The 16,913-nt window shown below is 42.2% G+C and overlaps 1 protein-coding gene across 1 annotated transcript; it reads right to left on the reverse strand.

Annotated features, from left to right (window-relative positions):
• Positions 1–4,211: 4,211 nt before the first annotated feature.
• LOC120025319 (GATA-binding factor 2-like) lies at positions 4,212–14,761 on the reverse strand. Its single transcript, XM_038969821.1, has 6 exons — positions 14,592–14,761; positions 13,658–14,179; positions 12,302–12,892; positions 8,731–8,876; positions 5,264–5,389; positions 4,212–4,685 (listed from the first exon to the last, which is right to left on the reverse strand). The coding sequence occupies exons 2-6, from the start codon at positions 13,887–13,889 to the stop codon at positions 4,398–4,400; spliced, it is 1,383 nt and encodes a 460-aa protein (XP_038825749.1). The 5' UTR covers positions 13,890–14,179; positions 14,592–14,761; the 3' UTR covers positions 4,212–4,397.
• Between the last annotated feature and the right edge of the window lie 2,152 nt (positions 14,762–16,913).

Raw genomic sequence — 16,913 nt, forward strand, 5'->3', positions numbered from 1 at the left:
ATAGGAGGTGACACTTCACACACTTCACTTTCTTACTCCTGACCTCAGGTAGCCTACCACCCTGACCCCTAACCCTTGACCTCTACCCATGTGGCATAGCTGTGCCACCCAGGTGATGCCGAGACAGTGGAACCTCTAGTGTATTTAATGACTCAACATTAGTTTTACCTGTGGAGGTCATGCATTCATCTACATGCTTCTCTACTATGCTGTTGTTCCTACATCCAGCTATAATCTATGTGGGCTCAAATGGTTTGGAAAACGTACAGCTTGGGAACACTCATTTACCACGAGTTATAGTCTGTGGTTTGTCTGGAGTTCTGTGTATTCACTTTGATGATGCATCTCCTTTACATCTTTTGTTTTGCCAAATGTTGGCATCTCAGGAAGTTGAGGGGGGATGTCTTTTTTCTCTGTCTTCTTCTAAGTGGATACCCCCCCCCCCCCCCACCCCAACCCCAGCCCACCAAAACGGACCATGGGCTGAACTGGAACAAGCTGCTTCCTCTTTCATCTTCATTATCTCCATCTCTCCTTTAACTGGTCCCTCTGAAGTCCAGCCTGGCCCAGCTTTTGATTCTATTAATTGAGTTTGGTGGAAAAACAAATGGAGGAGGAAGAGGTATGTAGGGGAGAGGAGGCGAGGGGGTCCTGTAAACCTTGAAGGCCACTTATTTAGGAGGTCCACCCGCTCCTATCGTCTCTCTACCCTCTTCCCCCATCTCCTCCTCCACCCCGGCCCTCCTAGTGATTCACCCTGCCATTCGACTCTCTATTGCTCCACTCTGCTTTTCATCTCTCCTTCTTTACGACCGAGGTGTCTTTGTTTTGCTGTGACATATTTTTGCGGGGAGTCGTGACACTTTAAAAGGATCAGTAAATATGTCTGTGTGTGTAGAGCGGGAGGGTCTGGCAGAATGACAGTGTAAGTGCTTCCAGGGTGAGAGGTCAAGGAGGTTGGGAGGGGAAGGACGGAGGAGGGGGCTGATTCAGGGGATCGCACTCAGGATGACCCCTGCGGTGTGCCGTCTGAGACCGTGGTCCTGTAGCCCTGAAGGCAGAGCAAATTTTATTTCACAGAACTCCAGACAAACCACAGACTATAACTCGTGGTAAATGAGTGTTCCCAAGCTGTACGTTTTCCAAACCATTTGAACCCGTATAGATTATAGCTGGATGTAGAAAGAAGGAACAACCCGTCCGTGGCCCATGTGGCTTTCATAAGGGTCCTGACAGACACAGACACACTCTCATTCTGTTTCTGTGTGCTGACTGGAAGGCTGAGATCCAACATGGCTCCCAGGATCATAGCCAAGATGGCATCATGGTACTGTCTGAGGAGAGAGGACCCTTATTACACAATGAGTTCAGTGAGTCTTTTCACTGAACAGATGCTGCCGGTTGAGTATCAGTGCAGATATATGTAACATATGGTTCAAACTGCTCCGATTCTGTCAACATTGTATGTCTCAAATGTTTGGGGCACAGCAAGTTAATTAGAGAATGGATATCAGTTGATGAGTCTGATAGACTGTGATCCACTGAGGATCAGCACAACGTGTTCTCTAAGAAACATGTCTCTCTTCGGAGAGAAATCTCAGGCAGGTATTCATTACGTGGGAAAGCTCTTTGGGTGCATCATGTGTTATGACACCTGCTGCATGCATCTATCCAGTTGGTAGATGGAGATCAGTGGTAGGTTGCTTCTGTGTCATGTTAGGTCTTTGGATTCTCCAAATGTTCACATACTGGTCGTATGGCATTAATATACATGCTATTATAAATATTAATATACATGAAAGATGTAAAGAGATGTGAACGAATGGAAAAATGGACACTGTGTAGGGGCTATACTCAGGGCCGGCTCCAGGCATAAGCGACATAAGCGGTCACTTAGGGCACCCTGCCGCTATGGGGGCCCCCTTAATTGTTTTACTCCATTAATCGCATTTCCATTTCTTCACCGCAAAGGCCCTTTTAAGCGCACGTGTTTCCGCACGGACCCTTTTAAGCACAATACGCTCTGAGCCCCTGCAGTGTGCAGTCAGTGCACACTCGGTCTTGGGTATCGTTGTCTGTCTCTATTGTGGTGCTCTATACATGAAGCTTGGAGCAACAATTTTGAAGGAAAACGTACAGAAAGTTCCACCATAAACACATTCCAAGGTGTTTATTTAGATAAACAGCAGAAATATAATTTGTACAGAAGAGCTAGCTAGTTATGTTAATGTTAGCTGGCTAGCTAACCAAAATAATGTTTACAATGCCATGACTGAATGCCTCTTGATTCAACTAACTTCCCACAATGATTTTAATCAGAACAGGACATCCATTCAATTTAGCTACTGTTTTTGTTGTAGTTCTCAGGTCAAAAGATTTAAGCAAATTATCCCAATTGTAGTAGTAGCAGCTTGTGTCTAGTTTAGCAGTTTTCTTTCTCAGGAAATCAGCTTTAAAACTGCAGAAATGTCTCTACTCCCCATGGAAAAATGTGTGGATTTGCAGGAAATTAACTTTAAAACTAATACATTTCTCTACGCAGTCAAGAGGGAGCCCACTAAAATCTTGCTTAGGGCCGCCAGAAGTGTAGGGCCGGCCCTGTCCTTACTGCATTGGCACAAAGCTAAATCACTTGTTACCCTCACATTCACATTCACATTTTATGCTATATGGCAGTGATCAAAAACTAGATTCAGCCGCGGAACTATTTTTTTCTTGAGCGGATGGTCAGGAGGCCGGAACATAATTACAAATCATTTGTAAACTGCAAATCAACCACAAGAAGCCCAAACAGATGTAATATTTGACAAAAACATAATCATTTCAAAACGTGCTTACATTTGTATACGACCACATATCTCTATATTATGCATGGCAATACTGTGGAAAAGATTTCCACAATTAAAATCACTTAGAGATGATTTGCTGGTGTTTTTAGTATTTTATGTGCAACAATAAAATAACCTGCAGGCAGCCAGTTGGGGAAACCTGCTATTCGGGATGTGAGTGTGTGAGTGTGTGTGTGTGTGTGTGTGTGTGTGTGTGTGTGTGTGTGTGTGTGTGTGTGTGTGTGTGTGTGTGTGTGTGTGTGTGTGTGTGTGTGTGTGTGTGTGTGTGTGTGTGTGTGTGTGTGTGTGTGTGTGTCACGGGGAAAATAAGTCGAAGGAGAAGTCTCATTCATGTTTACAAGTTTTCTTTATTATCATCAGTACGTAATGGCATCCAGATTGTCAGGTTATAATGGAGAGAGACACACATCACAGAGAAACCAAGAGGTACAGGCTACTGCTCATCACCATGGCAACACTGATGGAACAGGAGAGGCCTAGGTAATGTAGAACAGGACAAAGGTCAAAAAGACTATTCCAAACATAGAAATAGGATTGATAGAACAGATAAGTTGCTCGTGTTAATGTGTAAATCAGCTTATTATTCCAACAATAGCATCAGATTTTCTGTATGAAGTATCCAATGTGGCAGCAGAAATGGCAAATACTGGGTATCTGTTTTATTAAATCTATTTATCTTCTCTGTGTATCTCTCTGTCTCCTTGCTGAAGGTTTTAAACACACAGTCCTCTCATTCACTAGGGGTTCATGTGAAGAGGGAGCAGTTGGCAGAATTAAACTTGATTCCTCTATTTTCATTAGGAGGAAAATGTTTAACAGCTCAGAGAAAGCGCTTCAGCTAAAAATTGATTTATAATGATAGAAATGGTGATAACAATATCCATAATGTTTCAGGTGAAAGAAAAAGGCAAAAGGCAGTGAAAATAAATTATCTGGATAACAGTAATAACAACAATAATAATAATACCATTAATAATATACAGTTTCAAATTAAGCTTTATAAACTTTTTTTTTTTTTTTTACTTGTTTCTTTTTTTTGGTAATGTCCATTAAAAATAGTAGAAGTCCATGAGCAGAAATCCAGCATATATTTATTAAATGGTGTGAAGGGAATTGCTCTGTCTTCGCCCCAAAGTTGTCTTCACCACCCTCGTATCTCACACATTTACAATATTCACAGTTACTACAGACTTGCTCGGCACATACCACTGCAGCAGGACGGGGGCGAGGTGGGAGGGGACGGTATATGCATGGAGGTGGGTGGAGGTGAGGTGTAGTCTATCTCTGGTCTAAGAAGGTACCTAATAGAGAGTAAAATAGCCCCGCCCCAACCCCACCCCACCCATCAGTGGATGCTGCCTGGTTCCCCCATACCCCCCGTACCCTTTACATTCTCTCTATACAGCAAGACAATCAACATAGACACACCAAATGCATGTCTTTAACATTATACACATTGTCCTCAAGCAAGAGGCCTATACGCTCCTCAACCCCCATTAGAAAACGGAACAATCTACACATCCCCTGTGCCTCCCCATCCTCCCCAGCTCAGCCCATGGCGGTGACCATGTTGGAGTGGTGGGGGTGGCCGAAGGAGGGGTGTATGGGTGTGGGAGTGGGCAGCATGTGTCCGGCGTGGCTAAAGGGGGGCAGGTGGCCCATGTGGGTCATGTGTCCAGCCAGGGAGGAAGCACTGAAAGGAGAGGACTTGTCGTGCATGCACTTAGAGAGCTCCTCGTAACCGTCGTTGCCCCGCCTGCCCTTCTTGGACTTGTTGGACATCTTGCGGTTGCGTGTCTGGATCCCTTCCTTCTTCATGGTCAGAGGTCGGTTCACCTGTAGGGAGAAGGAGATGGAGGGAGAGATGAGTGACCAGGTTGGGATGGTGCTAAGAGTTTCTAATCAACTTAATGTGTTTGAATTGAATGGATGTATGTATGTACAGGACTAACCATATTATTTATTATGAGAACTCTAGATACAGTTATTTGTCTTTTTTTCTAAAGAAATGTAACAATACAAATAAAATGCAGAAACAGTACGCAGCTTACTCCCTAAAACCAAGGCCATATTCAATGTAATACATGGCAATGCACCAAGACTTAACCTTCAACAGTTATGCCTCATTTGAACAGACGCATTTGGTCTGTCTGAATAACAGTCCCACCATTGTGAGTCTCAAGGAGATGACGCCTACCATGGAAACAATAAAGCACAAAGAAAGAAAACACCAACAGGGCCCAGTGTGTCTGAGGGGCCAAGCTCTGCATCCATCTCTCCCTCCTTCCCTCCATCCCGTTCTCCCTATCCCTCTTTCTTATCCTTTTCCAATCAATGCAACCTTTTCGTCTTCCTGACCTGGCTGGCTGCGTGTGGGTAAGGGCTGGTCAGGCTGTCAGCAGTGAAAGACTTACGTTGTGCAGCTTGTAGTACAGGCCGCAGGCGTTACACACGGGGTCTCCACTGCCGTTGCGCCTCCACAGTGTGGTGGTGGTGGTCTGACAGTTAGCACAACAGGTGCCGGCTCGTCTGGCCGCAGACTGGAGGGGAACATGAGGAAGGCCTTTATTCGACCACAACAGCAAGGACACACAACACATGAAAGCATAGGTTGGGAATGACGTTAGTGCCGGGCGGTGTGTATAGTATTTGTATATCGGCTGCCAGGAGCCGAGAAAACATAATATTTCATGCTGTTTTAGATGGAAGTTGTTCCTTATAGTTATAGATTTGCATATGATATCAGAAATGTATTCATATTGCGTGATAGTTTGATAGTTTATTGCAATGCGATTCAATAATGACGGAATTATGCAGTGAAAAGATATCCAGTCTTTACATTCCCTGACAGAATATTGATCAAATACACCAAATAGTTGTATTGTTAGTGTATGAATTGGTCTCTATTAACCTAATAAATCAGGCTTTACTATAAAAGTCATGCTGAATAGATCATATAAGAAAGTAATGGGTTGTCTTTATTGGCTACAGTTTTCTCCCAGCATGTGAAATCTTTTTAATTTCACAGACACAGTAGTACACTGATGAACACTGACTATCAAAGCTCTTCCTCTCAGATGCAAAGCATTGCTATTGAATAGAGATTAGGTAGCGAGGGGGGCCATAGGGCAGCCTGTGCGATCCCCTGTCATTACAGATGGATTCTTCACACTTAATATGAGACAGTTACACGCATAAAACTTACATATACCCCTTCAGCAAATATGGTAATCTGAACCCTCAGTCAGAATAGTGCATGGGCCTACACACTTACGGACAATCATAAAATATGGATTAATGCAAAATACCTCTCTATTGATTCAAGTAGAAATTGCGTCAAAATTGCCCTATATAAACAAACTTCGTAGTAAAGAAGTCTACAAGTCGAGGCTGGAGCCCTAGCCTTTGTCCCACAGGTAGCAGGGCATAAATCCATTTATTTCACCTCCCCGGCACGGCCTTCACGCATCTAGTTCTCCATTGCTTTTTTTCTGTGCACATAAAGTGTCCTTAAATGTTGTACTAATCGCTTTGCTATATTCTATAAATTGAGGACTGGCCTGCTTGACCACTGCTATAAAAAAAAAGTAAGTGTACTAGCGCGCGACGGACGGAAACATGTGCTGGTCTCGCTTCCTTATCGGTACCGGCAGATATCCGGATAGGAAACGACTGGAAGAACCCTGCGCGAGTACTGAAAACACACGAGCTGAAAAGTAGGCTACAAACGCACCGGCTACTGACTCAGGGAGAAAAACAACGACTGGATTTTTCAGACATTAGGACCAAAGGGAAAATTATGAAACTTTAATATGCTTTTTATGCAGGTTTAAGCTATATTGATTGTGGTCCAGGGATATGCTTTGACACTAAAATTCATAGCCTAGGCCTACATGGCGTTTCAGCTTACAATGTAAAACTGCTCAAATCAAATGTTTCAGAAAAATCTAAAACGGGTCTCTAGACTCTATAAATAGGCCTACAGTCCAAAATCAAACGGAGTCGCGTCGGTGATGCTTTTTGTATAGCCTGCATTGGATGATTCAGGTCAGTGCAGTCTTCATGCTGTCGGCTGAATGTCAATAGTCTGTCTGTATTTGCCTCAGCCATATCTCGAACATTCTCTTATCAAGATGCGCACAGGATTATATGATCTCTAGGATGGTCCTTAAACAAACGCAGCCGACATGAAATATGTAGGCCTAAATTATCTACTTATGCCTCAACCATTAAATGCGTTCAATACTGTTATCCGTAACCTTTGATTAATAGATTAATAATCTTATTATGCACCCTGAGACATTTGGGAACCGATTCGTAAATCACTTGAACAGGCGTACGCTAATTAGGCCGATATTCAAATTCCAAATATGAATTTGCAGAAAATAACCCTACCCACTGGGCACCGACATAAATTCAAGGTCTATTCCACTTTGGTTTAACATAACTTTATTGAAGTTTGCTTTAAAGTAATGTCTCTATTTCTGCAAACACCCTATTTATTTATTCAAGAGGGGCGTGGAAAAAAATACTATTGAAAAAAATCAACTACGAGTTGCTAGAATAAATAAATTATCGAGAGTTTATTAACCTAATAGTGAAATTAGCTCAATGAAACACATGTTTTATGGTTATTATTAAATTATGTTTTACATTATTTCTATCATTATAATTATTATGAATATAATTATTAATAACATTATTATTATTATGCTATTGATGTATTAGGCCACATGCAAATCGGTTTACGCCCGCGAACGGTAGCCTATTGTGGGCTATTCGAAATGTTACAGAAAATATTCAGATCATATCTTGAATCGAGAGATTTTGGCATTTATGCATATAATTCTTTAGGTCCTCATAAATCTGTCAACAGGCCGTGGAGAATCCTATTTCTTTGTTTTTCGTATTTGATGCAAATCTATATCTCATTGGGTCATATCAATTCCCTCCATTGCAGAGTTTCAGAGGTGCCATCTTCATTGCGTGTTTGTTGTTGTTGAGACCAAGGGTTTTAAAGTCTGGTTAGCGCAGGGCTATAAATAGTTGCTGTTATATGAAAATAATAGCTTTTAACATTTAACCCCAACAAATTTTTATTTTATTTTTTGCAATCAATGGAGTCACCAGCACATTAAGTCTGGAAGGACTATTTTCAGTAATGACAACATTTACATAGTCCATTGAACTGCTGTGTAACTGGTCTATATTAGTCTGGATCTGACCTGGCTTCTGCGCTCTGAGGAAAACACAACATTGATGTTGAAATGAGTTCATGATGAGAAGTACACAATGTGATATCAGCCAAGCAGCAAGAAGGACCAGTCCAGGATTTGGCTAAGCGAAAGACAGAGAGATATCCATTTACAAGTGTGCTGCACATCAGTCACCTAGATTCACTCACAGAGAAAAGAAACACATGATTTTTCCTTTCTTCTATTACCTATAAAGTGACTTAATAACACAAAGCGTGCAGTGCACCAGTCACTCATACAGCCTCCACAGCAGACCGTCACAGTGAGCTATATAGTGAGGGATGATAGAGAGGCCTGTGCCGGACCTGGTATCAGTAGCAGTATCAGAAGTAGCAGCAATAATGATAGCAGAAACAGCACAGATAGCCAGCACCCCGCTAACAGCCCGTGTAAAGGAGCACAAGGGTGAGTGGGAAACACAATTCCCGGAAACTGATTGGGAAAATATAACTTTCCTGGAATTATGTTCCTCCTCGCCCCTCTCCCCCTACCTTGTTCTTGTTTTTTGCCCCCTCCCATCTCCGCACTCCACGTGTGTGTGTGTGTGTGTGTGTGTGTGTGTGTGTGTGTGTGTGTGTGTGTGTGTGTGTGTGTGTGTGTGTGTGTGTGTGTGTGTGTGTACTCACCAGTCTGCGTTTGGGCTTGATGAGGGGTCGGTTCTGACCATTCATCTTATGGTAGAGTCCACAGGCGTTGCACAAGTAGTGGCCCGTACCATCCCGTCGCCACAGGGGCGTAGAAGTGGCTCCACAGTTGACACACTCACGCCCCTCTGAGCAGCATGCAGGTGGAGGGAGACCACAGGGACATTTATAAAATTAACCTGTTAACTCTAATGACACATTTATTATACATAACAATTATGTGACCTGTAGCAGTGGCATGTACAATTTTTTAAATGTTATGTTAATTAGTCTGAATAACTATGCGAGGACTGCATATTTTTATGTTAGGTGCAAGGAAGCATGGGAAAAGTTTTAAGAATAGATTTTTTGTTTCTAATTTCTACTCTCTAGTTCTGTTCTTGAATTCCTGTTTATATGAGAAGGCTGTGTATTTTTGGTCTGAAGTTTGTGTGAAAGAGAGTGTGTGTTTAACCCTCTGCAGACTCTTGGAATAACAACATGAAAATGCTGCTGCCAGGCTTTATTCCGTTTGACCTGGTTAAGTTCCTCCCTGTCAGTTTTGGGTCAGTTTTGGGTCAGCTGGGACCCAGGCATGCTTCAGACAGGGGCACCCATACACCCACAATGAAATGTAGGCTGTCTCTCACGTTTCTCTACATTTTGCTGTGATTACAATGATTTTCCTCTCCATATATACAGTATGGTGAAAATTAACCTTTAGTGCTGGGTTCCCCAACTGGCGGCCCGCGGGCCGAATTTGGCCCACGGGTGGTTTTATTTGGCCCCCAAAGTATTAAATAAATGTAGAAATAAATAAATGTTTGACACAAAAGACTGTAAAAACACAAGGAAATCAGCTCCAAGTGATTTTAATTAAAGACATCTGTTCCCAAGTATTCCCACGCATAATAGACAGACACTTGATCGTACACAAATGTAAGCAAGGTTTGAAATTATTGTTTTAGGCAAACATTATATCTGTTTGAGCTTATTGTGGTCAATTTGAAGTCTACAAATTATTAGCAATTATGTTCCGGCCCCCCAACCATCCGCTAAAGAAAAAATTGGCCCACGGCTGAATCTAGCTGATGATCCCTGCTTTAGTTGGTGTGAGTCTGTGCGTGTGTGTACATGTGGCAAAGATGGTCTGATAATCAACAACTTGTTCTTCTCTCAGCCTCATCAGCTCATCATTATATCGGCTAAACAGCCTGCTATAACTCACTTTAATTCTGAATTTTTAGGAATGATGAAGCATTCATTAAAGTGACCTAACCACAGTGCAAACTAAGGTAGTCATTTTGAAATATTTGTGCTGCCTATAATGTGGATCAGATTGTCAGTCTAGACTAGTAGAGGTAATACTAACATACTTGTGGGCCTTTGCCTCTGTTGGTGGCTCCACATAATGCTGAGTATGGAGAGCCAGAGAAGGAGGGAGAGAAAAAAGAGGGAGACTGAGATGGAGAGAGAGAGGAAGGGGGCCTGGATTAGGGTTAGTCAAACAGGAAGTGCCTCTAAGGTATGCATGAGCAGGGACTCCACCAAAATAGTGTGATGCTATAGAGTTCTGTGGTCCTGCAAGCCACCAATACTGGACATCCCCGCAAATAAAAACTCATTGTAACAGGACAGTCTATTCCCTCATGTCAGGGAGAGCCGCTAAGACATAAATATATCAGTGAGGAGGTTCCACTTCCAAACACCTATCTGGGTGTTCATGATGGAAGTTGTGTCTCTGTCTTACAATGACCATAATAGCACACTGACAGATGTGGGTTTTATTTGTAGGACTACTCTTGGGGTTTATGTTGAGACATCTAATCCTTAGTTGTGAAATATGGTGAATTGATTTTTTGTTGGTGCTTTCTTTCTCTAACAAATTAATACTGGTGCTCAGTAAAAGGGAGCCGGTTATAAGATAGGGGGCTGCTTGAAGGCAATCAGCTCTGCCTAGAGTCATCAAATGTCAGTCTCGACAATGCTGTATTATGTAACAAAGAAACGGCTGATTGTAAATACTGAGTTTTTTGGCCCAAATGCTGGAGTGGATCTTCTTTTCACACCTCCGGGGCTGTATCCAGTTCACCGTTCTCAAGGGCGTGCCAGCTCGAGCGTAATTGAGTCCCGGTTTACAAAAGAGGATAATAAACGTGTCAGCCGAAGCGGGCCCGCGCTCAGCCGAACTACAGGGCTTGGGTGTGTGCGTGAAGCAAGGCAGTACGCATTGCCTGTCTTTTTCAACCAAATAAAGTAGCCTGGACGAACGTATATTACTCAGACACTGGGATCGTTTTATTTCTTCACAGCTTACAATACGCATGGTTTCTTATAGTTATTAGTCTAAGCCTACATTATCATTATAATTACATTAGGCCTATATCTGTTGATATTACCGATTTGTATAAAACAAATGCAGAATGGATATGACCAGTTGACATAATAAAGAGGAAACGGTATGCCTTCTGTTTAAAAACGTGGCTGCATAAATTAGACCAGAAAAAATCGTCGAAGGGGACACAGCATAGCATAACCTCACACCACCTCTTATTGTTGTATCTGTCCACCCCCACACCATAACAAATAAACAGTTATTGATAACCTTTTATGTATACAATTAGTCTATTTATTATAGTTAACTATAATAAATGTTTGTGTCCTCTTGGGGATGAAAATAGATTTTGAGATACCATTCATGATCCATAGGCTAAGCAAAGCAATTCACATACAGGATTACTATTATGTGGATATCACTGCTTTAGGTGTATGTGTGTGTGTAGGGGCCTACACCTTCCTACTGGTTCTTTCGAGGCGGACTGTGTTGTGGCGACGAAAGAAACCGGTGTGTGTGTGAAAAGAGCTATGAAAGGAGTTATGACAACATACATGCACGATGTAACCTCCGCCCATCTATTCCATGCACAATACTCCTACTTCCACGTCACGGCTAATTATGATGATATTGCATATTGTCATCCCATTTTGTCCTATTTTCTGAGGACGTTTCTGGAAAGATTGGTAACGGAGGAAATCAAATTGCATTAAACTGGGAGTTTTGAAAATGCCGTGGACGTTTCATTCAGAAGAAAATACCAGCTTTATAGAATAGCTACATTGGGGAATATTTACAGCATGCACTTAAACAAGGCCGTAATATATACATTCATCAAATATACATACAAATTCTAGGCTAGCTATTGTATATTTTTATTTAGGCTATATTTATTATCTACAAGGTATCTTATATTGTTTGGTCTAAAAATGACCTAGGTTTTTGTTTTTAGTTTAAACGGAGTTCAGTTTGTTGAGTACATGGCAGTAATTCAATACACGTTCATAGTATTCTTGTTTTAATATAGGCTATTTGTTTTTTAACGCAATTATGGATTTAGATTAAACAAAACTGTTATAACACTAAGATAGCTTAAATATAGCCTATAAAGCCTATATCCAATAACATAATTTCAGTGTGTTCTGTCATAATAATAATAATATAAAATGATATTTCATCATCATTTTACTCTGTAACACAAACATTTGTAACACATTTTCGAGATAAGATGAGACTCACCTGAACACGACCGAGTTTTGCTTTTACATTTCGGGGTGAAGCTGGAGGATGATCCTCCGAGCAGGCTGCCAGGGTGGAAGAGACTTCCCCCGTAGTCATGCGCTGCCGGGAGAGAGTATGTGGGGTAGGTCGGTATGGGGTGGTGGGTGGATGGGGTCTGTGCGCTCATTGAGGCCAGGCTGCTCCGGAGAGGACTGGAACCCTCCATTTTCATGCCGTCAGAAATTGACATTTGATACTTGATAGAATCTTTCTCGTCCATTCTCGGGGTAGAGGATGAGGGTGAGGCGGCCCCGGGGTCTGGGGAGACATCTTTCGGCGGGGTAGGGGGAAAACTGTAGAGATGTGGACTCGAATGGGACGCGGGTGTTAACGAGGAGGCCGAGGCCGTGCTGGCGTTGCTGCTGCAGGGGTATAGGCCACCATGAGCCCCGGAGCCTGAGGCATGTAGCCCGGTCTTGCTGAAGTGGCTGACCGCCCATGCGTTGTGATGGTGGGCCGCTGATAGGGCTGCTTTGCCGGGCTCTAGCCATGAAATCCCCGGGCTATGCAGGAGATGTGGCCGGCAGACCTGACCCCCAGCGAAGCGAGCTGTAAGAATAGTATAATAATATGTTCATAGATGGAATACACAAACCAGCTAATAATGTTACAACTCTCATTGATGATGTGATGCCATAGGATTACAAAAAGTTGGGACACCGAAGTCCTTAACCTGTTGACGCAGCGTGCTTAAAGGAATTATTCGATTCGTGAGGGGCACAGAAAACGCAGTTGGCAGGTATTCAGACAAAACCACAGAAACTATAACCGCAGAAATATATTTTTCTCGTTTTGAGTCATCTTGATATTTTATAGTCAATGATAAAGATGTAGCAAAGACATGCATGGGGTCTGGTAAGTGCACTGGAACCTCTTTCGCTTGACCCAAGCACAAATACATGACACCCTTTCAGCTATGTATTATTACATAGTTTCTCACTCCTTGTTGATCTGACTAGTTCTTCAGTCAAGAAGGGTAAATTACATTTATTTTACTATAATTTCCTTATTTTTGTCATCAGCGGAATTGCTCTCGTGTCCACAACTTTTAATGGTCTCATCCACTGCCTTACATTTTTGTTCTCCCATGCAAATGCAACTTTATAGCATGCTATCTATCAGACAGTATTGCAATTTCAACTGGTAGGCCTATCAAACCGATGCATTTAAACCCACCCATATTAATTAATGGGTAAATAAGCCTTTGCGGATTTTTTATTGCTTTGAGAAAATACATGAATAGCCTATGCCCACGATAATTCCTACTTTATCCTGATAATTAAGTTGTTTAGGAAAGTGAATGTGAGGTCTTACCGTGAGCTTGACTGTAGGACACTCTGGCCCGTGCATGAGCGGAGTTGTGGTAGTACGGGTTTCCCTGCGAGTCAAGATGGTTAAAGAAAACATCCACCTCGTCCGGGGGCAGAAGCTGCGCCGTGGGCTCCATGTAGTTATGCGAAAGGCCGGGGTGGTGAGAATCCGGGTGTTGGCCGTTCAGCACGGCGTGGTGGTGCATCCACCGAGGTGGATCAGCCGCTATATCCATGTCTGTGTGGATCTCTCCGTGTTGGGCAAACAGGGTGAAAAGAGAAGAGGGGCCTCTCTAGAGAGAGGACAACGTGTTCCTGAACCTTCCTCTCTCTCCGCTTTGTCTTTTAAAAAATGAGCCTCCCTCTCCTGATAAAATGTCCTCCTATTGTGGAAAACAGAACATAAATGTGTAGAGAATTTTCGCTCGTCAATCTCCTATAAATCGGTCCTCACTAGTAGTCCGATGAGATCCTCTTGTCTCTCTCCTTCTTCAACAGGCATCGGGTAGTGTTTGACACTGGACACCTGTAATACAACCAAAAATAGGATGTTCATATTTCAGAGGCATTTAGAAGATGTTACGTGTTTTTTTATTTGTATGCCTGTCCAGTCCTAAGATAATAATTCGGGGAGGCTGCTTCTTTTTATGTGCGATTTGTAAGTGGTGTATGTAAAGGTGCAACATAAGATAAACACCTCGAATCACTCGTCCCCACCCACACCCATTCCGAGGAACCTGAAATCATCGACCCATCCTCACCGTAACGCGCACAGATAAGTACTTTTGAACCCATGCATACTGTTCATATAGGCTAGTAAACTAATCATCGTCAGTACACTCAGAACAAACTGTTAAAATTCTTACAGAGCGGAAGAAGTCATTTGTTTTCTTCACGCAATTTTTGAGAAGAAAATAATATATATTTTATGCAAATACCTTGTTATTCCGATTTCAAGCCCCTTTGGTAGAATTCTCCTCCAGTTAGCAAGTATATTTTCCTTTCTTGTATTGACTCAATTTATACGGCATATGTTTGGTCTATTTTTCCTTGGTTTTGGCGTAGGGTTATCAGCTGCGTAAACTCCGATGGAGACGGATAGGCCTTTAGCGACATGCAGCTGTAGGAACTGTCAGCACTGGCGCCAGTGAATTCCATGTCATGTGCGCAGGGGCGGGGTCTTGACTTCAGCGTTGATCCCTCGACAGCCAATTGGATTCTGCCTTTGCCAATTCTGACAACTGCCTCTGCAGAATCAACATGCCATTCGCCTCTCCATCCCAAGCACCAGCGAGCGGCCCCTGTATGCTTGTCTCATCCCAGAACGTATTAATCAACAGCGTCACCTTATTAGTTAAGCAGCCCCGGGCCACCACCCACACCAATGCTTTCTCAACCAGGGGAGAAATGTCTTTGTTTATGCCAAGTGTAATGATCACTTTATATTTGAATAAAAAAGTTATTTCCTATAGGCATGAGTATGTATACCTCTTTATATTTAGGCTACATTAAACTATATGCCAGACTTTTAAATCCCATACGTAAAAATGCGTAATAATTTAAATAGGCTAGGCTACTCCAATGTAAATCTTATTCGTGTTGTTCAGCCTATGAATTACAAACATTCTGACAGAGTGATGGCTGTGGTGTAGGCCAGTGTGGTCTTTTGTGGATTATAAAAATGTTTGTGAATCAGCGGCGATCACACGCTGCTTTACATATTAAATGACTGGCGGGTCAGCAGCGCACAGGGCGTATACCAGCCATAGAGGGCCACCAAATGGGGTTTGTTTAGTATATATCACAATAACGCGGACCGAGCAGTCCAACCACCAGTGCAAAGACACCGTGTCGCCACCGGTGTCTGAGCATCCTCATTATCCCGCGGGCAAAGCTTTCCAGATTTTTGTCGCACCTATCAAACCTGAGTAATCTCACATTAGATGAGAGAAATGAATGATGAATGTTTGTTGAGAGAACTGTTTGATTTTGGAGTTGGGGGCACATTTCAGCTGGTATATGTAATATGTTGTCATATCTCCTTATCGCCATAGCCGCGGGAAATAAAAATACTTATATGTTTACCAGTTTCTTGAAATACTTTGCAAATGTAACTTATTTCTATATGAAAACTGAAATGGTCTATTCATTCCTTTTATATTTTCGTAGACACTCTTGTCCAAAGCAACTTACAATAATAATGTATTCATTTTCATACTGGTTCCCCATGGGAATCAAGCCCACAATCCTAGCATTGCAAACGCCATGCTCTACTAACTGAGCCACATCACATCATCACAAACCACTTGATGTCTCAATGTACTCAATTACTGTATCGTGCGTTGTTTTTCTTCATGGTGATGGAAAGTCTACAGGTACAAACCTAGATGACCAGCTTATGTACAATACAGTAATGTACATTTACATTAAGTGGTTTGTAAGGATGGTAAATTAATACTGCACAAAAAGTTATTATTTTCCATGTTGTTTAAAAAAGAAAAAATATTTAATTTGATGTGGATGTTTTGTGTCTTTACCCAGAACGTTGCACCTTTTGATGTAAATGTTTGAGGACAGGGTTTTGTTCTTTCTGTATTCCATTAGAATGTCAATTGCAGAGAAAGGGATAGGGCAACAACTTTTTAATTCCAACTATTGAATCCTGCAAGACACTGTTGTAAGCGGAGATGCTAAAAAAAAATGTTTTTGCCCCTGCTACAGACATCTATATGGTACGCGAATACTGGTAAAGTCCCAGTGCACTACTTTTGTGAAAAAATATATTTTTCAAAAAATTATATTTATTTGTGTAACTTGTAATCATTTGTATAACTATGTTTAAATTTTGTGTGTGTGTGTGTGTGTGTGTGTGTGTGTGTGTGTGTGTGTGTGTGTGTGTGTGTGTGTGTGTGTGTGTGTCTGTGTGTGTCTGTGTGTGTGTGTGTGTGTGTGTGTGTGTGTGTGTGTGTGTGTGTGTGTGTGAGTGTGAGTGAGAGTGAGATCTATAGATGAGCAAGGTGGTAGTGTGAATATGAATGACAGGGAATAATGTGAGGAGGGAGCTCACGGCCCTGTCCCACCAACTGGCCTTATCTGACGCCGCTCCCTGACCTCACCGCATCTTTAGAGGAGAAAAAAATTAACTTTTAATAATTCTTAAAGGAGTAGATGGAGATGGGGGAGCACGAGATCTGCTTACCTCCCAAAGGATAAACTCGAATAAATGCAAAGACACTCTATTGGGAGGAATGCAGTAGATA

The sequence above is a fragment of the Salvelinus namaycush genome, chromosome 2, assembly GCF_016432855.1.
Source record: "Salvelinus namaycush isolate Seneca chromosome 2, SaNama_1.0, whole genome shotgun sequence".
NCBI lineage: Eukaryota > Metazoa > Chordata > Actinopteri > Salmoniformes > Salmonidae > Salvelinus > Salvelinus namaycush.